The sequence below is a fragment of the Ailuropoda melanoleuca genome, chromosome 11 (genome assembly GCF_002007445.2).
Source record: "Ailuropoda melanoleuca isolate Jingjing chromosome 11, ASM200744v2, whole genome shotgun sequence".
NCBI classification, from domain to species: Eukaryota; Metazoa; Chordata; class Mammalia; order Carnivora; family Ursidae; genus Ailuropoda; species Ailuropoda melanoleuca.
Window position 1 is genome coordinate 89,521,558 of NC_048228.1, and position 25,825 is coordinate 89,547,382.

General features: G+C 36.6%; 1 protein-coding gene across 2 annotated transcripts in view; it reads right to left on the minus strand.

Annotated features, from left to right (window-relative positions):
• Nucleotides 1–25,825, minus strand: part of STIM2 (stromal interaction molecule 2) — a 138,499-nt gene that overhangs the window by 40,833 nt on the left and 71,841 nt on the right. For both annotated transcript variants that reach the window (XM_034671988.1, XM_034671989.1), the window contains exon 3: nt 15,745–15,859. In XM_034671988.1, coding sequence (XP_034527879.1) covers nt 15,745–15,859 — 115 coding nt within the window. The remainder of the gene's footprint in view (nt 1–15,744; nt 15,860–25,825) is intronic.

Genomic DNA, 25,825 nt, shown 5'->3' on the forward strand with positions numbered 1-25,825 from the left:
ACGCTTACAACAAATCCCAAAATCTTTATTAGGCCCTACAAGGTCCTACAAGATCTGGCCCCTGTCTATCTCAACGGATCTTATCTGTCTCCTATTACTCTCCCCATCCCTTATGACCTTCTAGCTATACTAGCCGTCTCATAATCCTCTCAATACTTTGAGGTCACACCAGCCTCACGGTCTTAGCTTGGCTGATCCCTAAATGTGGAACATACTTCACTTAGACCTCCCTTTGGCTCACTCTCAACACTCACATCTATAACCAAATATCACTTCTCTGGGGAGTTCTTCCTATACGACATTACTTAAAAAGCCTCTGCCCTACCTGGTCACTGACCATGTGTTACCCTGCTTTACTTTTATCCTATTACTTATCTGTTCCAGCAGTCTTATGAGTGTATATATCTACATGCACACATGCAAACTTGTTTACTATCTTTCTCCCTAAAAGAGTATTAGCTTCATGAGGGTAGGATATTTAATTTGCTCAATGCTCCATCCCCCAAACCCAGAATAATGCCATCTCACAAGAAGAACTAAATACATGTTTGATAACTTAATGAATGAACGGAGATGTGTGTGATTTTTATCACTTGTGATTAATAAAATCATTGATGATATAGTATCCTTACAACAAATTTCCCAATACTTGAGGTAATCTGAGTCTCTCTTTATCTCCTGCCGCTTAAGTAAGACTTACTAAAACACATAAACGGCTCAAACTTGAAAATGAAGCTCTGTAGTAAAAAAGAAGACACAGTATACTATTATTTCAAGCCACTCAACAAAGCATGTTGAACAATCGGTTATGCACAGGAATTTATTAAGCGTTTAGTTTTATGATAAATTCAGCCTCCATTACATAATATAGTGCAGGTTCCATTAGAAACTAGAATGATTACTTTTTTGGGCATTCCTGAAAACCATTCAAAGAATCTGGAGACAGCCCTAAAACATATCCACTAACTTAAATCTTGGCCTCCCCTTTTTTCAATTACACATCCAAAAGCTTCCAATTACACATCTAAAAGAGAATGCAGTCTACTGTCATGGTCAGATTCATGCAACTAAGCATGCTCATTAAAAACAGATGAGAAAAATTTAGACAAAGACCAAAGCAGATCAATCTTCTACTATCTCACACTGCAATCTGGGACATGCTTACCTTTGCTAAGGTCACAGGCTCTGGATCAGTGGGTATGCAGCTAGTACACAGAAACCTATTATTATTCATTGTAGTAGTAGAGCTGTAGCACTATCATTAAAATTCTGCCACAAAATATTTGGTACTGGTCAAAACATGGAAAATAATGATGTTAGAATTCTATATTCTTACAACATATAATTCAGAAACCAAAAAAATGCATAAGCAAATTTAAAAGGTAAGGTCTTTCCTGGGGCCTCAACTTTCTAAGTACTCAACTTCCCAATTCCCCTTTTCCCAGCCCACCCCAACCCTTTCCCAAAAGTTCAAGATATTGTTTTTAAATTGTCATTCAAATTCTTCATAGGAAATAAATTCTATGATGGATTTGAAAACGTTTAATGGCATGCCTGTGAGTGAATGCCAGCTAGCAATTCTGTCAACAAGCCTGTCTTAGTTTAAATTCATCTTTTATTAGCTAACGATATCTTTTCAATCCATAAACCCACACAAATATTCATGAAGAAAATAAATGCTGACATTAAATGATGTAATAAGGTATAATCCCAATTACCAACGCTTATACAAAGTACTTTTTGAACGAAGTATTTCCTGAATTAAAACTTTTTTAAATATTCAACTTTTCAAAATGTCAGTAGAGTGCTTCCCTGTTCCTTTAAGCATAGTCAAATCTACCAGTTCTTAAGAAAACCTTTCATTTGATACTAGCCATTTGTAACTGTCATTCAATTTCCCTCCATTTTCTTACCTATACCTTAAATAGAGGGTTGCCCACCATTTCTCTACTTCTTATCTACTCACTCTCTTAGATCATTTTTTATTGAGACTAAAATACATATAACATAAAAGCTACCACGTTAACCATTTTTAAGTGTACAGTTCAATAGTACTAAGTATTCATATTGTCATGGAACCATCACCACCATTCAATTCCAGAACTCTTTTCATCTTACAAAACTGAAACTCTGTACTCACTGACCAGTAACTCCCCATTCACCTCTCCCTAGCTCCTGGCAACCACCATTCTAATTTCTGTCCTTATGATCTTGACTGTCACCCTAGGTACCTCATATAAATGGAATCATACAGAATTTGTCCTTTTGTGACTGGCTTATTTAACTCAGCATAACGTCCTCAAGGTTCATTCATGTTGGAACATGTGTCAGAATTTCCTTCTTTTTAAGGCTGAAGAATATTCCATTGTATGTATATGCCACATTTTCTTTATCCATTTACCCACTGATGTACATCAGGTGGCTTCCACTTAAATCTTTTTCAACACTTATTTTGTGTGTGTATGGGACTCAATTCCTCATACAAATGTTTAAATTGATCCTTGAGGGTTAAAGATTTTCTTCTTGCCAAGTCTGATAGTTTTTCCCAATACACTGTACTTCTGTGTATCAGAACTACTAGCCACTTTTCATCTCTTCTCTATCTCCCACTAAGGCGAGAAGGGAGGGAGGGAGAAATAATTTACAAAGATTCACATAATGTAAAGAGAATAACATAAAAGATGGCAATGGAACAGGGAAATAAAATGAAACTAAGTTAGAACGTGCACAAAATATACATGAGCTCCCTAAAAACAGCTACAAAAAGTAGACAAAGGAAACAAGATCAGTCACAGAGTTACCAAAATAAGCATAAATCATCTCCTCAGGAATACATCTGTTCCTAAAGAGAACTTAAAAAAAAAAAAAAATTCTTTGTGAGGGCTTTCAACGGATACCTTGCAATATGGTAGACTACACCCTCAAACATACAACCATCCCTTATCTCCTGAAAACTTCCCTCTCTAGACTTTCAAGACATTGTACCTTCCTGATTCATCTCCCACGTTTCTGATGGCCATTACTTATTTCATTAGCTAATCCTACTGCTTTTGCCTTATTAGCAGTATTCCCAGGGGGCTATTCTCTTTCCCTACTCTTACCAAACTCTCAAGTCACATTATTATACCTTTATGTGAGTGAATAACAACTCTGTTGTTAATTTTGTTCAAGAACATAGCCCTTAAGCAACCATAAGCTCCTAGTGATAAACACTTGTTTTATACTTTCTTTCTACCTGATTATATGATAAGGAAAAGAATTGATGATGGAAGTAAAAACTTGATTTATTTCAATGGAACTGACATTTACTATTTCATTTTGTCAGACTGATTTAGACTCTTTGTTTTTAAACTAATAACTTAAGTAAGCAGTTGACTTTAAACACTCTAAATCCAAAGTATCTAAATGGTCCACCATTTTCAACATACTGGAAGAATTCACACTGACACAGAAAGAGAAACAGAAGACTGGCCAAATGTTAGAAGAATGCTCATTAAGGATCTCATATTGAAGAGCACCTTAACCGATGAAAAAAAGTTAGAAAGTAAGTTTTACTTGTACTCAGTACTCTATTTAGATAGAGTTACCATCTACAGAGTGAAAAGTATTTAAGTATGACACATATACTGTGATTTACCCTGTTTTTTATCATTCATTATGAGCCATATATTTATATATGTAATATAGCGTATATACACATGTATGATCCAGAATTGCAAAAATATTTAGTTTTCAGAAATAAGTCACGTTCATATTGCAATTGAAACAGTAAATATCGGGGCGCCTGGGTGGCACAGCGGTTAAGCATCTGCCTTCGGCTCAGGGCGTGATCCCGGCGTTATGGGATCGAGCCCCACATCAGGCTCCTCAGCTGTGAGCCTGCTTCTTCCTCTCNCTGCTCTTCCTCTCCCACTCCCCCTTGCTTGTGTTCCCTCTCTCGCTGGCTGTCTCTATCTCTGTCAAATAAATAAATAAAATCTTTAAAAAAATAAAAAAAGAAAGAAACAGTAAATATCTTTGAAAATTTTATTTTCATTGTATCTGTAGTTTGCATTATTTCTATTATAATTACTTTTAAACTGCTAAGTAACATTCAGTGGAATAGCAAGAAAGACCCAAGTAAACACAGACTTGTTTGAAAAGAAAAAAGATGTTTGTACAACTGATCATCTTTGAAGAGAAAACTACTATCAACAAACAAGTCCCTTATCCAAAAGAACAAGAATAAAATTTTGTTTCACCTAAAGTAGAATTTAATACAGTGAATCTCCTGCAATAATACACATTTTAACATACAGAACTGTAACCAGAGTCCATCCTACCCACCCACTCCCCAAAACAAAGAATGGTAAAGCAAAACTTAATACAAATCTATATAAAATTGATTCCCAACTGTTGGGGAAAAGGAAGAAAGAACAGTTAAGATGTTTACAAAAGGCTACTGTTTTCTAAATAGTCCATCACAGTGAAAAGTGGACAGCCCTCATTTTTACCTTCTGCAGAAGGTTCTGTTACTGTACTCCAAACTTGAGGTATCCCTTGAGTCTGTGAACATAGCAGAGGAGAAATGTAGAATAATTCAGGTGCACAGAAAACCATAATAAGGCAAATTTACAAACAATTTTAGAATTGTACTTCCTTAAATTATAAGAAAACTTTCATCATATGATGAATTACATACTGGAAAATTTGTTATCTGAGAAAAAATGAGGCTCACAACATATCTATATCATGAGTTCCCAAAGAATAGAAATTGTCCAATTTCCAGAACCCAAAGTACAGAGAGATGTGATAGGCAATTGGTCTCTGCATCCTAATTCTGAGAGGTGGTCTCTATTTCAGAATAAAATCAAAAAAGTATAAAAGACACGGCTGTCCCAAAGTGAAGTACCTTCCACAGATTAAAAAGGCATAACTAATCCTCGCAAATCAGTATACACAAAGACCCTAAATCTCTAAAAGTCAAGGATCCTGAAGTAAAAATGAGGAAAAGGGTCAACAATAAAAGAGAAAGAGAAACAGGAAAGAAGAAAATGAAAATAATAAACACCAAAGCAGTTAGCCCCAATAAACAGATATGTAATGAAGGAAATAGGGAGCCTGAAATGCTGACATAAGATAATGATTAAATAAGATAAGAAACTTATTGTGAGTGCTCTGAATTCATGTAGATAATTTTATCAAAGAAGAAAGCTATCTGATTATTTTAAAAGGACACACCTTTATGCAAAGTACAAAAATCAATTCTGATTAATACAGAATAGTGTTTTGCAAACTGATCAAGTAATACTGATGCTACTCGTCTAACAAAAATCCATGTTAAGCACACTTAAATTTGGTTGGTAGAGTAAATGGGCAATATATTTGTGCTGCCTATTCTCCACCTTCGAGAAACTATGACTACAAAAGACCTTTGTCAGTAGTACAAATAATGACATTTGTCATTTTGAAACTGGACTCTACCTCAAGAACAGGCCTTCCCTTGTATAAACTGCTTTCTATAGACAATGAAAACCCAGTACCTCTACAGATGGCTAACTACAGCTTCTCTTGAAACCAAAAGTATCACATAAAGTTGAAAAGTGTTGAAAACCTGAGTTAATAAAATAGCACAAGCATTTGAGGCATATTAAGAGCCCTATGTGTTTAAAATGTGCTATATTAACTACAAATATCTTGAAAGCAATTACTCCAGCAGAGTGCCTCCCAGTGAAGGGGTGGCAAGAGATAAAAGGTAAATAAATGTCCCTCCGTGCAACTAACTCCTCTGGCCTCACCTGCCCTCTGGTAGACCAACGTACTTACTTCTTAGTCTCTTAGTCACAGTGCCTACTACATACCTTGATGCTAGATCAGATAACATCCTTTAATTACGTGTTAATAGACCTTTCTCCAGTAACAGACTATAGACAGGTGGAGGACAGAAAACATATTCTTCATCTGTGTATCTTCCATAACTAGGACAATGCCTTGTTCATAATAAATACATTTACTAAAATAAGTGTACTGTACGAATCTGTTAAATGATTCTCCTCAAGCCCAATGAGTCTAAAATCGTAAGAAAAAGAAAACGGAATTCATTCTGAACAAAAGGAAAAAGTTGATTCAAGTCTTCCTTTAAAACAGTTCTCAGAATTACACATTATATTAAACTCAAAGCTAGTCTTCCTAAGTAAATTCATCTTCCTTAACTGTTCTACATCATAAGGGTTTTCAAAACAGGAAGTTGTAATAGCTCCTAATATTTAGTGATAATGATAAAAACGCTAAAATACACTACCACCTCCCACAGACACAGTAAATGTTGTTAAACACTAATGTCTACAATAACATCATTCTTTGCTACTGAGACCGGACAGAGCAAGCTTCCTTAACAGACAGCTAAAGGCACCACCACCAACTGGTAAGCACTGGTTTATGAGTGGAATCTTACTTACTACTCCTGGAGCAGCTCATCAGGTTTGAACATCAAGGCTTACCAGTCTGGTCTCCCTCTGACTGACCTATTTTCTACTATTCCCCAACTCAGATGCCTCTTCCAACTGCATCAGTCTCCAAATCCCCACATGCACCATGTTCACACCCGTCTTAGAAAACCAGTGGTTAACAAGGGACGGTCATTAAGCACTTGCTATGTGCTAGGCACTGTTCTAAACACTTTAGATGCACTATTTCATTTCATCCTCAACAATTTGATATGATACACAATTTCACCCCCATTTAGCAGATAACAAAACTAAGACACAGAAAGGTTAAGTATTACATGTAACAGCAAAAGACAAATATTAAAATGGTGATTTATTCTTATAGACTAAAAAATTATTATATTTCTGATTTATAAATGGTACTTATTTGAGGGATTTAGAATTTAAGTATGGAATTACACATATTCATTTACTCATTTTACTGTGCTAACTTGTATACTGCTCTCTATCTTTACCATTTCTAAGAACATTTTATGTCTTTTGAAATCCTGAAGAGCCATCCCCTAATGAAGACTTCCTCATAACAAATCTGTCCATTTCCTTAAACTTTTTTTTTTTTAAGATTTTATTTATTTATTTGACAGAGAGAGACAGCGAGAGAGGGAACACAAGCAAGGGGAGTGTGAGAGGGAGAAGCAGGCTTCCCGGTGAGCAGGGAGCCCCATGCGGGGCTCAATCCCAGGACCCTGGGATCATGACCTGAGCCGAAGGCAGACGCCTAATGGCTGAGCCACCCAGGCGTCCCCCATTTCCTTAAATTCTTATAATAGTACTACTTATCTAGTATTTTAATCACACCTTCTTAAATCGTTATTTACTATTTCATGTGTGCACATGTAACAATACCAAAAGCGTCTTGAGGAGAAAGACCTTCTCTTATACTTTGTGCTCTATCTACCACAGTGACCCCTATGCATCCTGTAAATATACAAATGAATATTGTGTGAATGGACGCCACAAAGATAATGATACCTTCTTATGTGCAAGGTCTGCATCTTCAGTTACTCTTCTGATAATGCTAAACAATGTGCACAGATACCTTCACATTTTTTCATTCCAATCTCATTGTCACCAACAGCATACACCTAAAAAACTGGTCAGTTTTTATCAGCATGTAGAGATCCACTTATACTTCCATACCCAGAAGAATATCCTTATGAATATCAAGGTATATAAAGGAAATATTTATAATCCTCCCTACTTTTAGAACTTTAACATCCTAGGTAAGGAATCTTTTTTCCTTTACAAATACTTTTATGTCACATTTACATTTTTGTTTTCCTAAACAGAGAGAAAATACTCTTGATCATTTCTCTCTAGCGAGGATTTATATACACTTGAAAACAACCATTATTTAAATGACTACATCTCTCTTCTCCCAGTTTCAGTTCCTTTAAATTTCTAATCCAAAAAGAAATTTTTTTAATTAAATTAAACCTTCTGCAAAATTTCCAAATGTCTATTCAATTTGTAAAGCCTAAAATTACACAGTGACCTTAGGTAAGATAAGACCCATGCTGAACAGGATGGAAAGATTACCTCATGGTTGTCACATGTTCTAATAACTATTTAACCCAATGAGCTACCATTTTTAAAAACAGTACATTACTTAATCAGTTTTTTATCTATTACAGTGCTTAAAATTTATATATAACCAATAGTTTCCTACCTACATTTTCCTTCATCGGGTATCTGGCTACTCTTTAACTGTATTCAGTAATTCTAGTAACTTATCCAGTTTATCAGAATCTATCTGAAATCTAATACTCGTTTTTAAAATATCTTTCATTTGCATTGGACCGCTGCCATGTGCAAACTGACCAAGCATTCTCCACACAAGCCAAAAAAAAAAAAAAAAAGGTACATTCAGGTAACACTGAAATTTTTCTATGTGAAATCAGAATCAATTTCTGCATAATACAATTTTACTTTTCCCCAGTTGACAACTCCATAAAGATTTTAGGTCCATTTCACCCTCCAGAGAACTGTATACCATATACTACAATGGTAAGTATTTAACCTGGTATATGTGCTCCGTTTATTTATGAATATTATGAGACTGAATCAAAAACCTTATAAAACTTTCAGTACAGCAGAACATTTTAGCTTACTCAGCATCATTACAAGGACAAGTCAAAACTTACTAAGGGCCTACCAGATGATGCCAGGAATTATGCCAAGCACTTTTACTACATTACTCATTCATATCACATATAAACTGCATTTTATAAGTGAATTTTAAAATGTGCCCAATGTCTTCATGCTCATAAACAGAAGGATTGGGATTTAAATTTGTATGGCTCGAAAGCCCACATACTTCCTATAGCACGCCACTTCCACTTCCAGCAAATTTCAGGTACCTGAAAGAGTCATGACGGGCCACCATTTATGGGCCACCTCCTCATCCCTTCACAGAACTCCTGGTCAACCCTCACAGCCTATCACAAACACCACCTTCCATGTATAATCCTACCAGAGAGTTAATTACTCCTTCCAGTGAGCTACCTCCATATCCTACACTTACTCCTACTATGATACACATTACCGTTTATTGCAATTATTTGTCTTTCCTACTCAGCTATTTACATCTCATAGCCCAGAGATACATTTCATTCATCATGAATACCTGGCATCCAAAGCCTAGTTAGCAGGTCACAGATACAACCTGTTCTGCTACAGATGCTTCTGTGTCATGAATTAGCTTACGTGCAACTGGTAAACAAGGATCAAGTCAATAAAATATAAGTCTATCATTTCAAGTGTGACTTTTCCTCATAGTTTCAAGTGTGACTTTTCCTCACGTCTTCATTTTATACCGCCAAGCAAGAACAAATGGATACAAAGTATCCAGAATGGCAAAACAGCAGGCTAGGAACATGCTGTCTGCTCACACTCCTTCCTCTCAGCCCAATTTGGCTACCGCTTGTCTCAGCAAAGTTTGTGGCTCACTTCTCAAATTTATGTGCTCTGCCTTTCTCTGCATAATTTAGCAACTTCAACCCTAACACCCTTCCCTTCATGGAAGGACCATGAAGTTATCCTGACCTACTTGTTTAAGGTAAAGGCCCATACTCACTACTGTATTAACAGATTAGGAATTTAACACAGCTTTTGAACTCATGCTAGTATTTTTATTAGTACTTTTAGTGCACTGGTTACAAAGCTGCATAGGTTTTGAGTAGCCTGCTTCAACCACATTTTTCTCATAAACTCTAATTTTTAAGTTCATAATTTTACAAAACATAACCTTTTCAAGAATCATGTATCTCATTGTAACAGAAATGCCTGTACTCAAAAGTAGTGGATGAACTGAATTATTGAGTAGCCAGTGCTCATCAAGTATGATACATTCATTCATTCAACAGATATTTACTGAACATCAAAGTAAATAGGGCACTGCTCTAAGCAATGGCGACACAGTGACAATGGGCACGGTATGACTGTGTATGTTTTATGTGTATGCAGGCATGCATGCACACCCAGTGTGTGTGTATTAAAATCAACTAAACAACCCTGAATTACGTATTATTGCTAGAAGTACATTCTAATCTCCAAACCTTTTCAGAGGAATCACTTTTTGTTTCCTACCAAAAATCTTAAACAGAAACACAATACCCAGATAAAAGGAGAATCCTGCACATTCAGCATGCCCTATCCCTGAGATATCTCCAGGATACCTGGGGTTTGTCAGGCTATGATGTAAAAACCATTGATCGAGCAACAAAACCCCATCTTTACGTGACCATTAAAAACGTCTCACACGTATTGAGAAAATCAATTAGGTCACTATAAAGCATCTAGGGGAGGTTTCACTTGAGGCTCAAGGCTCGTTTCTCTCTCCTCCCATGCAGCTGTGTTAGTAGGAGCCTTAAGACTACTCCTCCAACATACTACTCCCCTAGGAGGTGATGTGAGGGACTGGGATTTGGAGAAAAAGAAGCATATGGTTTATAATTTAGGCCAACTCTTTGGTGACTCGGGGAAATCTTACCATCATAATGGCAAAATCTTAGGGGGTGGAAAATAAGGCGAAAGCCCAGGGAAAAAAGAGATTTAAGAGGCTACCTAATTTGGAAAGGCCTTAAGCCAAAACAAAACAAAACAAAACAAACCATACTCACAGATCACAAAAGATTTCACCGAACTCCCCAGGGTCAGAAACCAAAACCGGGTTTAAGGACAGAGTCCCGAGAGATTTGGGATACATTAATAAACAAAATAAACAAAGAACCTCTGCTCTCTGAGGCTGACATTCTCAGAGGCAGGAGAGGGAAAGGAGACCAACATAATGAATAAGTCAATTATATGATATCTCAGAAGATGACACATGATATGGGAAAAGAAAATGTGAAGCTAAGAGAAAGAGGAGTGCCAAAAGAACAAAGGTAAAAGGGAGAAGAGAGGAGTATGATCTGTGATCTTAAATGGAACAGTGAGGGTGGGCCTCCCTGAGGGTCCAAGAGGACATCTGCAGTCCTGCAGTTGTGGAAAAGCAAGGAGTCCAGCTGGGAGAGAGTCCCATGAGTGAGACAAGACAGGCAGCACATGACAGGGAACAGAAGAGGCAGGAGGGGAGGGCAGATCATGGAGAGGCTTCCAGGTCTTTGTAAAGACTTCAGCTTTTACTCTGAGCCATGACAGGGCAGGGAGCAAATCTGATTTATATTTTAAACAGATTACTCTGCTAAGTGAAGTCCAGAATGCAGCAGAGCACAAGCAAACACAGGGAGACCATGAGGCAGCTGCTGCAGTTACCCAGGCAAGAAATGGGAGCTGAACCAGCAGCGTGGAAGCACCCCAGGTGGTAATGAGTGGTCACGTCCTTGTTCCTTCATTCAAGCCCAGTTAAGTGGGTTCCACTCAACTTATCCCATATCCAAAATCTAAAATACACTAGTAGCAACAGACAGTACAATGGGTCTCTAATTCCTTTAGTAATGTCTCCATACTGCAGGGAGAGCTCATAAACAGGCAGGCCTTGTCTGATCGCACTTCTACTTACAGCACTTCACAAATTCTACGCAGACACTGCCTTCTAAAAACTGAAGGTTTGTGGCAGCCCCGCATCAGGCAAGTCAATCAGTGCTATTTTCCAACAGCATTTGTTCACTTCATGTCTGTGTGTCACATTTTCATACTCCGCACAATGTTTCAAAGTTTTTCATGATTATTGTGTTTGTTATGATGATCCATGATCAGTGATCTTTATGTTAACTATTGTCACTATTTTGGGGGTGCCATAAAGAGCACCCGTGTAAGATGGCAAACTTAATTTACTTTTACTTTATGATTTTAAAATATTTTTTATTAGCTTTTGTTTTTGAAAGCAGTTTTAAGTTCACAGCAAAACTGAGTGGAAAGTACAGAGATTTCCCACACACCCCCTACCCCACACACAGAGGACCTCCTTAATTATTAATAGCCTGCACCAGAGCGGTACATTTCTTACAGCTGATGAACCTATGCTGACACATCATTATCACCCAAAGTCCACAGTTTACATTAGGGTTCACTCAGTGTTGTACATTCTATGGTTTGGACAAATATATAATGACATGGATCCACCACAATAGTTTCAAACAGAATAGTTTCACTGCCCTAAAAATCCTCTGTGCTCTGCCTATTCATCCCTCCCTCCACCCTAACCCCTGGCCACCGCTAATCGTTTTAAGACAGCAAACTTAATTGATAACTGTTGTGTGTTCTGACTGCTCCATCAACTGGATATCAGCCCCCCGCCCCCCCGCCCCCAGGCCTACTCCCTAAGACTCAACAATACTGAAATTAGGCCCATTAATAACCCTACCATATAGCCTCTAAGTGTTCAAGTGAAAGGAAGAAGCACATATCTCTCACTTTACACCAAAAGCTAGAAATGATTAAGCCTAGTGAGGAAGGCATGTCAAAAGCCAAGACAGGCTAAAAGCTTAGGTTTCTTGCACCAGTTAGCCAAGTTGTCTATGGAAAGGAAAGTTCTTGAAAGAAATTAAAAGTGCTACTCCAGTGAACACACAAATAATAAGAAAGCGAAACAGTCTCATTATTGATACAGAGAAAGTTTTAGTGGTCTGGATAGAAAGTCAAACCAGGGGCGCCTGGGTGGCACAGCGGTTAAGCGTCTGCCTTCGGCTCAGGGCGTGATCCCGGCGTTATGGGATCGCCCCACATCAGGCTCTTCCACTATGAGCCTGCTTCTTCCTCTCCCACTCCCCCTTGCTTGTGTTCCCTCTCTCGCTGGCTGTCTCTATCTCTGTCGAATAAATAAATAAAATCTTTAAAAAAAAAAAAATAGAAAATCAGACCAGCCACCATGTTCCCTTAAGCCAAAGCCTAATATAGAGTAAGACCCTAACTCTCTTCAATGCTATGAAGACTGAGAGGTGAGTCGAGCGCCTGGGTGGCTCAGCCATTAAGCGTCTGCTTCAGCTCAGGCCCCGCATCAGGCTCCCTGCTCCGTGGGAAGCCTGCTTCTCCCTCCTACTCCCCTTGCTTGTGTTCCCTCTCTCGCTCTCTCTATTAAATAAATAAATAAAACATTAAAAAAAAAAAAGACTGAGAGGTGAGGAAGCTGCAGAAGGGAAGTCTGAAGCTAACAGAGGTTGGTTCATGAAGTTTAAGAAGAGAAGCCATCTCCATAACGGAAGAGAGCAAGGTGAAGCAGCAAGTGCTGACGTAGAAGCTGCGGCAAGTTCTCCAGAAGAGAAGTAACAGAGGTGGCTACACTGAACAACAGACACTCAATGTGGACAAAACAGCCTTCTATTGGAAGGTGCCATCTGGGACTTTTGCAGCTAGAGAAGAGAAATCAATGCCTGGCTTCAAAGCTCCAAAGAACAGGCTGACTCTTTTGTTAGGGGCTAATGAAGCCAGTGACTTTAAGTTGAAGCAATGTTCACTTACCATTACGAAAATCCTAGGGCCCTGAAGAATGATGCTAAATCTACTCTGTGCTCTATAAAGGGAACAACAAAGCCTTGATGACAACACATCTGTTTACAACATAGTTTACTGAATATTTTAAGCCCACTTTGAGACCTGCTGTTCAGAAAACAAGATTCCTTTCCAAATATTACCGCTCACTGTGATGTACCTGGTTACCCAAGAGCTCTGATGGAGACGTACAACGAGATTAATGTTCTTTTCACTCCTGCTAACACAACATCTATTCAACAGCCCACAAATCAAGGAATAACTCTACTCCCAAGTTTTATTATTTAAAGAAATACATTTTATAAGGCTATAGCTGCCATAGATAGTGATTCCTCTGATGGATCTGGGGAAGTAAATTAAAAACCGTCTGGAAAGGATTCACCATTCTAAATGCCACTAAGAACATTTGTGATTCATGGGAAGAAGGCAAGATATCAACATTAACAGGAGTGTGGAAGAAGGTGATTCCAACCTTCATGGATGGTGTTGAGGGATTCAAGGCTTCAGTGGAGGAAGTGACTACAGATGTGGTGGAAACAGCAAGAGAAGTAGAATGAGATGTGGAGCATGAAGATGGGACTGAATTGCTTCAATCTTATGATAAAACTTAAACGGATGACCAAAAGAAAGTGGTTTCCTGAGATGGAATCTACTCTTGGTAAAAACGCTGCAAAGATTGTTGAAATGACGACAACAAAGGATTTAGAATATTACATAAACCCGGATGATAAAGTAGGGGCAGGGTTTTGCAATTATGAAAAAAGTTCTCCTTTGTGTAAAATGCTATCAAAGAGCATTGCATGCTACAGAGAAACCGTTCATGAAATGAAGAGTCCATCAATGTGACAAACCTCATTGTTGTCCTAGTTTAAGAACTTGCCATAGCCACCCCAACCTTCAGCAAGCAGCACACTGTTCAGCCAGCAGCACTAACACTGAGGCAAGACATCCACCAGCAGACAAATTACAACTTGCTGAAAGCTCAGAGGATGATTAGCATTTTTTAGCAATAAAGTATTTTACAAATAAGGTATGTACATTGTTTTTTTTCTTAGAAGTAATGCTATTGCACACTTCATAGAATACACTATAGCATAAACTTTTATACACACTGGGAAACCAAAAAACTCATCTGACTCTCTTTACTGCAATATTTGGTTTATTGTGGTCGTGTGTACAGTATCTCTAAGGCATACTGTAAGCAGATTAAGTTTTTCTGAGTTTTCCACCATTCTAGCACTTTCTCCCCCATGAAATCTACATTTTTTCATTCCTAGTACTACCCAAATTCCTATTCTTAAAAATGGTATGGGGCAGGGAAATGGAGAGATAGATTTTTAAGTGTATGTATCTTTCTTGGAGTCAATGATATTTTTTCCTTCTTTTTCTTCTTCTCAGATGCCTCTTTTAAAACGTGAAAACAAAAATGTAAGCAAGCTATAAACCTTCTTGTACATTAACAAAAATACTGAGCACTGATGGGATTGTTTTCTATATTTTCCCATTTCCAAATGTTACCACAGCCAGTCTAGTAAACTTTATTATGTCTTTATCCTCCTATGCAGTAGTCTGTCCCACCTTCCTCCTCCTTTCCTTTCATTATTCAAACTTGCAGAGGAAAATATATATAACATAAATGTTTGACTGGTAAAAGAATAGAAACATAAAAGCATTAGGAAAATGACATTTTGGTTTTTATCAATCAAAAATAAAAATAATAAGAAAAATAAGCTTAATGGACTTCCTCCCCCCCCCTTACATTTTAGTAGCTTTCTAATATTAGGGATCAAGTTGAGGTTTTAGGTCATACACTTTTCCTGCCTTAAACAATTACTGTCCATGAGACAGCTTGAAGATCTAAGGGCAGAAAAGCAGTAAAATATAAATCACAGAACTTTATCATACAACTCTTAGAAGACTTCATAAAGAATTTATTTCAGGAAAAGCTTAAAAGTTCTGTGCCTTCTGAAGACTTTAGGAACTGTTCACAATCACCAAAAAAACAACTTTGGAATCCATGTTCATTTGATAAACCTTTTATAATAACATCACTTAACAGCTGAAGCAATAATCCATAACTTTAAGCTCTCAGACATGCATGATCTTATTTATTCCAGTATAAGACATCAAATTATCTGGAAACAAGCTGACCCTTAATGAATGCTAAGACAAAAATCATTTTTCAAAATTGAAAGTAGAAAAAGTATTTACTAATATATAAATATCCTCACAGATTTTTTTCACAAAATCATTTGCAATTAGTGAGTTAACCATGGCTAAGCACGGCAGAAGAGCAGATGAAGGATTCAATTCACTAAAATAGTCTTACCTTCTGATGTTTTCCACCGTTTCCATAAATCCTCAACAGTTATATGCTTATCTTCTCTGTGTAGATGGCTGTGTTTATTAGTAGCATCTTTATATTTCATATCTTCTCTGATAAACTATAAAAGAGAAAACACTAAGTTAAGTAAACTTAAATTCACTATTTTATAATCTCTGTAAACTCAGAAACAAAATTTTGAAATTCAGTAGGTGGCAATTTTCAGATAACAACTGGTACATTTTTGGTATTTTTATACTCACATTATTCTGACATGTTTGTAAAATATATTTAATAAAATGTTTTCTACTACTAATCATAACAACAACAATGAAAGTATTCATTTAATGCTCATTATTTACCAGGTACTATCCTACATTACAGTATGCCTATACACACATACACACACAGACTCATTTAACCTCATGATAATTCTATATTATGTATCCCCATTTAATAGATGACAAAACCAAGACCCAAAGAAGCAAAATAATTTGCTCCAACTCCTCCTATTTCATATTTTTCTAATTTCCTATTTCTGCCCATTCCTCTTTGTTTTTCCTGATACCTTCAGAATCCAGTAGATCTACCTGGAAAAATCACTGTCATTGAGATGTTCAGAAACTGCCCCTAGCTTGGAAAAGGTTCAAGAGTTAGAGAGAAATTCTAGAATGAAAAGCATGATGACGAAAAAAGCAGGGAAGAAGCTTGCCTTGGAAATGGTCCAGTCAGTTGGAACAAATGGCACCTGTTTCATATTTGTGATACACAGGGGTGGAGGGAAGTCCAAGGAAATTCTCTTCACCACATGAACACAAAGAACCTAAAAGTAGAGTTCTGTGGCTTTAGGATCAACGTACTGAAGAAAACAAAGCTAATTTCCATATATAGACTAGATGAGGCATTCTAGCCACTGAATATTTTATATGTTAGTAAGACTAGGATGAATGTATAGATAACTGCCAAAGTATGTGTTTAAAAAAATAAAAGAATTAAGATATCAAAAAAAGGGCAATTAAAAAAAAAAGCCCAGGAATATTATCTATAGTTCACTTAATGTAAAAGAACTATCTGGCTCCCCAAAATGTTGGGTCAAAACTGAACAAACGCACAGAATTGTATTTTCCCTGAAATTATCATTTAAAAATTAATATATGCTTCTGTTTTAAAATATGACCCCAAGATAACACAACTCATAAAAACCACGTTGAAGTGTACTCTATATATCTCATACATCTTCAACATTTTTATCACAAATGTGACTAGAAAGCACTAGAATTACTGTATGTTGAAACTAAGCTGGAAAAATTTTGACTGAACCAAATACACTAAAACTCACCAGCTTCCATTAAGTCTTATCTCCAGTATGTTTCCTACAGATCATTTTGACTGTTCAGATTTTTCTAAAACTTCCAGAAAACTGCAAATTATAGAACTGAGGGAGGCTAACTACAGAAATTTTAAAAGCAGTCACAATAACTGAAAATGCATGAGAAAATGACAAATATTATTTGTTGAAATCTGTGAATTAAATAAGAAAATGGGGTCTAAAATTCTATGAGGTAAATCTTCAAATAACGTACTGCAAATAAGGTGGTAAACATGGCCAATGATGTATCTAATTGGAAAGGCTGCATCGATATTACAAATACAGAAGTACTCAAATAAATGACTACTGAATATTCTTCTCAAAAACATTCACGCAGATGATTTTTTTAAATACATTTTTTTAAACCCATTATGGGATTTACATATCCAGTTTCAGGAAGTTAGCTTTTAGATGATAAGCTGATTTCAGTTCCTTGTATCTCTAACATATATATTATTTGTATTTAGTATTTATACTCTGTATTTTTGATGCTATATATTTTTTCTTTTCTTATATCTGCATTTATACTTGTATTTCATATTTGTGTTACTTTTATGACAGTGCTTAATAAAATCTGATACATGCTAGTATAGACACATTTGAGGGCTCTTTTCAGCCTCTACCTCCTTCCTTACCAACACAAGTGTAGATCTCTGGATGAGTTCAGTCATCCCTCCTCAACCTATCACCCATTGCCACAGCTATGTGACTAAAGGATGGACACTTGACCCAGAAGAAAACAATTCAGAGTACAACCAGGATGAAAGGATTCTATTTCACAAGGAAATGCAATTCAGACCATAAAAGGCTGGGTCACTTGGTGATGGTTCTGGATTTTTAAGGTGATAAGGAAACTGGTGCTGAAGGTACCATTTTATGAATAGACAAGATGAACCACGTACAAAGGAAGCCAAAACGTACAGACTTTTATAATGAAAGAGAACAGAGAGAGAAAGAAATGGCACCAGGAACCGACTTCCCTCTTTCAGTTCCTCAGGAGGCCTGGAGTACACAATTCTTGTCCTAATTTCCATGACATAACAATGATACATAGGTATTTCCCCTTTTATTTTTAAATATACGATTTTAAGATCTCAATACCCAAGGAGAGGTGATTTATCAACACATTTAAGCACTCAGACTCTGGAGTGTGACAGACTATATTCAAAATCTGACTCCACTACTTGTATTCTTTTTAGCCTCATATTTCTCCTTTGTACAGTGAGGAAAATAAAATTACCCACCACATATGGTTATGAAAAAGATTAAATTAAAAATTCATTCTTAGTACACAGAAGTGTTAGACAATAAAAATAATTTGAGTTGTTATTGCTGTTGAAGATTAAAGCCTGAATAAATTAGTTTCGCCCTGACTAGACTGGTAGGTTAATATACATCTTGGAAAATATCAGACATTTATAAAGCTACAATTTCCCAATACTCCTAAAACTACCATTTCAGACATTCTGAAACAAAATACATAACACAGAAATGAAAAGGAAAACCACAACCTTTTCACTGACAATGTAAGCAGAGATTTTCCCAAAGGACACCTGTCATCAAAACAACAGTGTCCAAGGTCCGACATGTGAGTCAGTTAAAGCAAATGGGTTCCTGGAAAAAAACTGCAGGTCTTCCTGTCTTGAAAATAATACTAAAATAGCTCAGTATAATGTCTCAGGGGAAAGAATGCATAACCAGAAGGGACTACTATTAACCGCACTTGTACAGATTAAAAAGGTAAGGCAAAGGGAGGGTTGACAATTTATTCGATTTGACAGTTATTTAAGGAAACCAAATACTGGAAGTGAATTTTAAAGAATTCCAAAGTTTAAGTCCTTCACCACTATTCACACCGCTATCCTAACCTTGGATATTCTGAAAAATGCACTGATTCCCAAATTCTTAGAAATGATACCATGCTAATAAGGCATGAATTGCCCATGTTTCTTCATCCCACAACTGAGCATCCCACAAACTGTGCTTTGGTGGAAAGCATAGACTCAATATTCAGAGTGTGAATATCTCAAATGTACTATTTGCTATTGACCTTAGTAAGCTACTTTCCTCTCTGTGCTTCAGTTTTCTCATCAGCAAAATGGTAATAACAGTCATATATCAAAAGTGACTTATTTCACATGAAGTGTAAAAAACAGTGCTTGGTATGTAGCAAACACTCAACAACGTCAGCTATTTCATGTAAATCACTTATTTTTTAAAATAACAAGTTAAATCTTTGCCTTGATATGCACACTCTTTCATTCTTGAAGTGGCAGAAGATAACTCTGAGATACTACAAAACACCAATGATAATCACTGATCTAAGTGTAGTAATATCAAATCTTGCTTTGATACCTGGCACACAAAATCCTGTAACAATGCAGAGTTACAAGCTAGTACTAAGATATTTGCCTTAATAACTTTGATCCTATCATCTAAGATGGATGATGACACCTACACGAAAACATAAGAGAACACAGGCAAACTAGAATATGTTTTCATGGAATTAAGAATGAGAAAGGTAAATCACTTAACATCTAAGAAAAAATTCTTCAGATCCTAAATTCAAATATTTTTTTTCAAACATTAAAATTCTATACTAAAGAAAACTTCAAGCTTATTTGGACAGTTTCTATACCTTAACACAAGCATAACTTTACACTTTCGCCCAGTTGCTACAGTATGTTATCAGCCCTAAGTCCCATTCCTTAAGCTCCCAACATCAAAAACCCATCAGTCAAACCCAGTTTACCCACAGTAAATGCACCAATGACCTCCTTAGGATTCTGTTCTGTTCTCAGAACAGCTCAGAGTTCAACTGGCCTCACAACGACTCTCAACACCATCTAAGCTACACTGTAGCCTTTTATGAGCTAGGCAGAGAACTTAACCATTATGTATTACACTAATTCAATTGAACGATCAATAGAGATGACAGATGACAGTCAAACAACGAGTTTACAAAGACCTGTAAAACACAATATATCTATGAGCTGAAGTATACCAGTCATTTGTTTTATAGGAACCAATACATGACCTATATATCATGACTACTCTTCAAGACTATCGTTGATTATAATCCAAAAATCTCTAACAAAATTATCTATAATTCCATCACTCTAGCCAATAGTAAATTTAAAAATATAAATAAATAAATAAATAAATAAATAAATAAATAAAGTACTATACTATCCTTAAGAACACCAAAATAAGAATCCAAAGACAGAGGCAAATGACTCATCTTCTGTGTTCTTATTTGGAAAATAAAAGGTAAAAAAATACCTTTAAAAATTATAAATATAAAAAAAAAGAGCATAGTTTTACAAATAATGGTGAAAATCTGTTGCGTTTACTGTTTATTTGTTACTTATTGTTTATTATTATTATTATTAAAATAAGTAGGTATTGTGGCAAGTAGAGATATACCATAGTCTAGTTTTGGCCCTAGTTTCTGGCCAAAATCTACCATTAGGCTTTGGTCTCAGTTTCCAGAACTCTGAACACACACATACCCACTTAAATGTCTTCCTGCCATCCATGAACTTGTGTGTGAACAATACTCACAAGATCACACAAAGTCAAAATTATATCCATCAAGCATAACAATAGTAACATATAAGATGAGTCATTCAGATTTAACATTAATATGTGAATTTTACTTTAAGTAGAAGTAAGCATTCAAGATGTAACCAAAAATGTCCTGTTTTTTTACTGGCTAAAATTTAGTAAGTCAGAACTTGTATTTCCAGCTAAGAAGAGGTTACGGACACAAGATTTACCACCCTCCCCCCAAAAAACTAAGAAACCAGATAAAATAAATGGAATGATGGTTTTCAAGACACTGACCATCAGGACAATAAAGTACAATGATCCCTGGAGACCAAAAACAAAGTATGCCCTGTGACTGCCCTAAATTAATTCCTGAAGAGAACTTCCAGGATAAAGCACAGGAAGAGGGAACCCAAGCAGAGACAGTCCTCTGAGTGGAAAAGAGGGAAGTGGGGGAGAACTAAGGAGGGTAGGGATTATAGTATAAGTACCAGAGAAGAATGAGCCACAGAGAGAGAAGCTGGATTATCTACAAAGGGTACCTTGAGTCTTTAGTGACTACTGATCACACCATGCATGCAATGAAGCCACAGCAAGCCAAGGAAAAAAGACACACAAAAAATTTAGAGAAAATAGTCTTTGAAGATTACAAAGGACAGGAAATAGTGCTTGTTCCCACAAGACAGAATGGAAAATCTCCTAATATGTAGGTCATCAGGTAGAATACTAAAAAAGGTTTTGCCCTAGTACTGAGGAATACTAACCTCAGACTAAACTACATTGATTCTGCCCCCCAAAAAGCTTATAAATACAAGCCAAGGGGATTAAACTGTTTCTATGTAACTTAACCCTGCACTAGAATAATGCTTAAGAACACTTTTATGTATACAAAATACCCAGCACCCAACAAGGTAAAATCCACAATGCCTCACATCTAATGAAAAATTACCAGGTACTCTAAGATACAGAAAAAAACAACCCACAACTAGGAGAAAAGTCAATCAAACCAATCCAAAAATGGCAAAGATGAGAAAATTATAAACAAAGACATTAAAATAGTTATTATAGCTATATTCTATATATTCCAGAAGCTAGAGTTAATACTGAACATGTTAATGGAGACATGTAAGACTGAAGTGTTTTTTTTAAAAGACCCAAATCAAAATTCTTTTTTTATTTTATTTTATTTATTTATTTGACAGAGATAGAGATAGCCAGCGAGAGAGGGAACACAAGCAGGGGGAGTGGGAGAGGAAGAAGCAGGCTCATAGCAGAAGAGCCTGATGTGGGGCTCGATCCCATAACGCTGGGATCACACCCTGAGCCGAAGGCAGACGCTTAACCGCTGTGCCACCCAGGCGCCCCCCCAAATCAAAATTCTAAACATTAAAACTACAATGACTGAGATGAAAAATACACTAAATGAGATTAATAATAAATATGACAGACTAAAATATCAGCAAACTTAAATATAATAAGCATGAGAAACTATCCAAATCAGATAGTCAGCTGTGGGACAACTTCAAGCAGCCTAACATAAGTGTAATTGGAGTCCGTAAGGAGCCAAAAGGGAGTGACAAAAAAATATACTTGAAAAAATAATGGCCATAATTTTTCAAATTTTATTAAAACTATAAACCCACAGATCCCAGAAGATCAATATACCTCAAGACAAGAAACACAAAGAAAACTACACCAATACACATCATAATCAAATAGCTTAAAACCAGGGATAAACAGGGTAATCTAAAAGCAACTGGGTAGGGGAGGGGAGATAAGAGACACAATAGGTACAGAGGAACAGAGATAAGAGGGATAGCAGAATTTTTGTCAGACAAAAAACACAATCCAGAGACCACTTAGGAAACATATTTAAAGTATGAAAGAAAAAACTGTTAACCTACAATTGTTACCCAACAAAAACATCTTTCAAAATGAAGGCAAAATAAAAAATTTTTCGTACATACAAACAGTAAGAGTTTATCACAGGAAGTCCTGTACTGCCAGAAATGTTTTTAAAAGCCCTGTAAGCAGAAGGAAACTAATACCAGATGGAAATCTGAGCATAGTAAGAACAGTTGTGAAGGAATAACAGAGGCAAAAGCTTAAGTGAATTCAAGAAAAAACGAGATGAGAAAAACAGTATACAAATCCTTTTGAGGGAGCTTGTTGGAAGAGAAGGACAAAGGAATTGGGCAATAACCAAAGGGAGAAATAGAGTCAGGAGAAGTTTTTATATTGTTGTGTTTATGAGGTGGGAAAACAATGGCAGGTTTGCATCAGATAGGAAAGATCCAACAGAAAATGGAAAATTGCTGAAACACTGTCCTAGAGTTGCCAAGGGGAGTAGAGTGCTCAGGTGGAAGAATTCTCTTTTGCGAGGGGCATAAACAATGAATCGACAGTAACAGGAGAGAATATAGTTTATAGCCATAAATGAAGGTGGATGAGCAACCCCAGTGGCCTCATATGGCCTCTGACAAGGAGAGAGGAAAAATTTCCCTACCCCAATCCTAAGATCTCTGGTTAGTTATCACATCATTAGGATATGATTTTAAACACACCAAAGTATGGGAAATTGACTAGCAATGGGAAGGTAAAGGAAAATTACTGACCAATTATACTTAATAGATTTTATAGCAACACAAAGATTTCTCTTCACTGTCTTCTATGAAAGAAAGTAACAGTTCCAAAATCTGAGTATCAAAATGTTCTGTATCATAATTAGGGTGGTAGATACATGGGTATATACATTTGTCAAAATTCATGAAACTGTACAGCTAAAACTTCTGCACTGAAATGAATGTAAAATACACCTCAAATATTTAAACCATCAAGAATTTCAAGAAACTCATTATCTTTTATGGGCACAATTTTATTCATTAATAAAGATATTATTTATTCTAAATGTACTGCTCATCTCCCATGATCATTAAGCCAACCTCTAAGAGATTACATTAACTTGCCATATATTATACTTTGTAAATGTCTTTTTATAATTTTTTGGTTTTTCAGGATAGAAGAGTTTAAAACACTACCATCGGTGACACTCAGGGTTGTAACTACAACCCATTTCTTTGTGTTTTTCGGTTGTTTCGTTTTGTCATAATTGAGATTTTATTGCTTGTTCTAGGGATTAGTACACAGATGTTTCAATTTATACACAATTCTTCATGTATGGACCAAAGACCTAAAAAATCATGTACTTGTGATTCTTTTTTAAGCAGTTATTCCAGTGACTTTCCAGCTTAATATCTGGAGGTAAATTTTCCTTAACAAGATTATCAAGTACTATTATCTTAAAGTGTTGTACGATGTTACATGGTTAAGTCCCATTAATTCACAATTTATTATCATATACACTACATATTCAAATTCTTATCTGTCACAGCACATTAACAAAGTTACTAGGAAAACTGGGCTACTACAATTAAAGATGTTACAGAGTGTACAAAATTCTGACAGGGAGAGTCAAGATCAAGGAGTGGTTTTCTTAAGGAAATAATTTTACCAAAAGCAACACAGGAACAGAAGTAATTTAAAATGTTCAAGATGTATTAAATGCATGACTGACTTCAAATTGCCATTTAGGGTGCTTTGTGTTATAGGATATAGAAACTACCCCATCTATGGAATGTCAGGCTGACACCCAAGACAACCAAAGCCTCCCATACTCAATAACCCACTATTTTCTGGCTATATCAAGCAAATTACTTCATTTCTTAAAAAAGCATTTACAAGTAAAAAATGGAATACAGTGGGATTCTCTCCTTAAAAATGTTTCTAGAGCTACTAAAAAAACTTGCATTTATAAAACAGTTGATAAAAATATTCCTCTGGATTGTTTACAAAAGGAGACAGAGACCACTGATAAAGACATGGTATATGGTATTAATCAGACTGGGCTTCTTTCTCTCCTGTGGTATCAGAGGCAGACTCTCCTCATTTCTAGCTTCTCTGTTTTCTGTAGGTAGGTCTTCCCTTGTTTCAGCCTGTTTTCCCTTTGCACCCCTTTTCCCTTTTATTTGCACTTTTTTATCTGAAGATTTATCCTTTCCTGCTGCCATTTTTGGATTCATTTCCACTTCTACAGAAGCAGGTTTAGGGGACAACCTGATCCTCCTCTTGGCTCCTCTTTACTGCCCCCTCAGCAGAGCTATCTTCCTCTTGGGCCTCACAGTGGCGGGGCAGGCGTGGGCCATGTGCAGCCAGCCCCTGGTGTCCCAAAAGCCCTCACAAAGCTGGACTGCCTAGCTGCCATCACTCCTGCCCCCTAGCTGGAACCCCTGTAACCCATTTCTCTGAATATGACAATCCTATACTGGTATCCCAAAAATGCTGGCTTGCTGGGCCTCCTCATTATAGCCTGCAGAAGGAGTTCAATTTCCCTCTATCACCACACACATATGCTATGTAACTAATGTGAGACAGGTAAAACACAGAGTTGGCTAACAGAGGAAATGAAATGGAAATAGGGTCAAGCTAAACTAGAAAGCAACAAATACCATAGTGCCATCCAAGGGATTTCTCTGGCTTAGAAGAATAATGGAAGAAAACACAATAAACAGGGAAGCTTTATATGGATGAAGTTCCATTTCTGCTAATCCTTAAAATTAATCTTATAGGATATAGTTTAACATGCAAAATGGAACAGGAAAAGAATGAGAAAAATCATGAGTGAAAGGCCTCTCCAAGCATGAGAATACAGATGTGTCCAAAGAGCAGTCTGTCAGCAGTTCACTTTGGGGAGGGTAAGAGTGCATCAGGAAGCTGCAGAGTAAATGATCATGGCTAGAAGGATAAATTATGACCAAACTATAAAAGGTCTTAAATGCCAAATTAAGAAGTCTAGGCTATATATGGTAGACTACAGTGGTAGTTCTCAAAGTGTCATCAACTCTAATGTCAGTGTTCTGAACACATTTAAAGTAGGTTAAGTATATTAAATGTATGTTTGACTTACGGTATTTTCAACTTATGATGGGTTCATTGACATATAATCCTATTTTAAGTTGAGAAAAAGATGTGTACTCCAGAGCACTCTGTTCCTCTTAACCAGGTCTACCCTCAAGGGCAACTAGTTAACCAGAGCCTAACCTGCAGGGGTATTATCAGAGCCTAACTGACCAGGCTCAATTCAACCCTATCAGTGTCTAGCCTTCCAGTCGG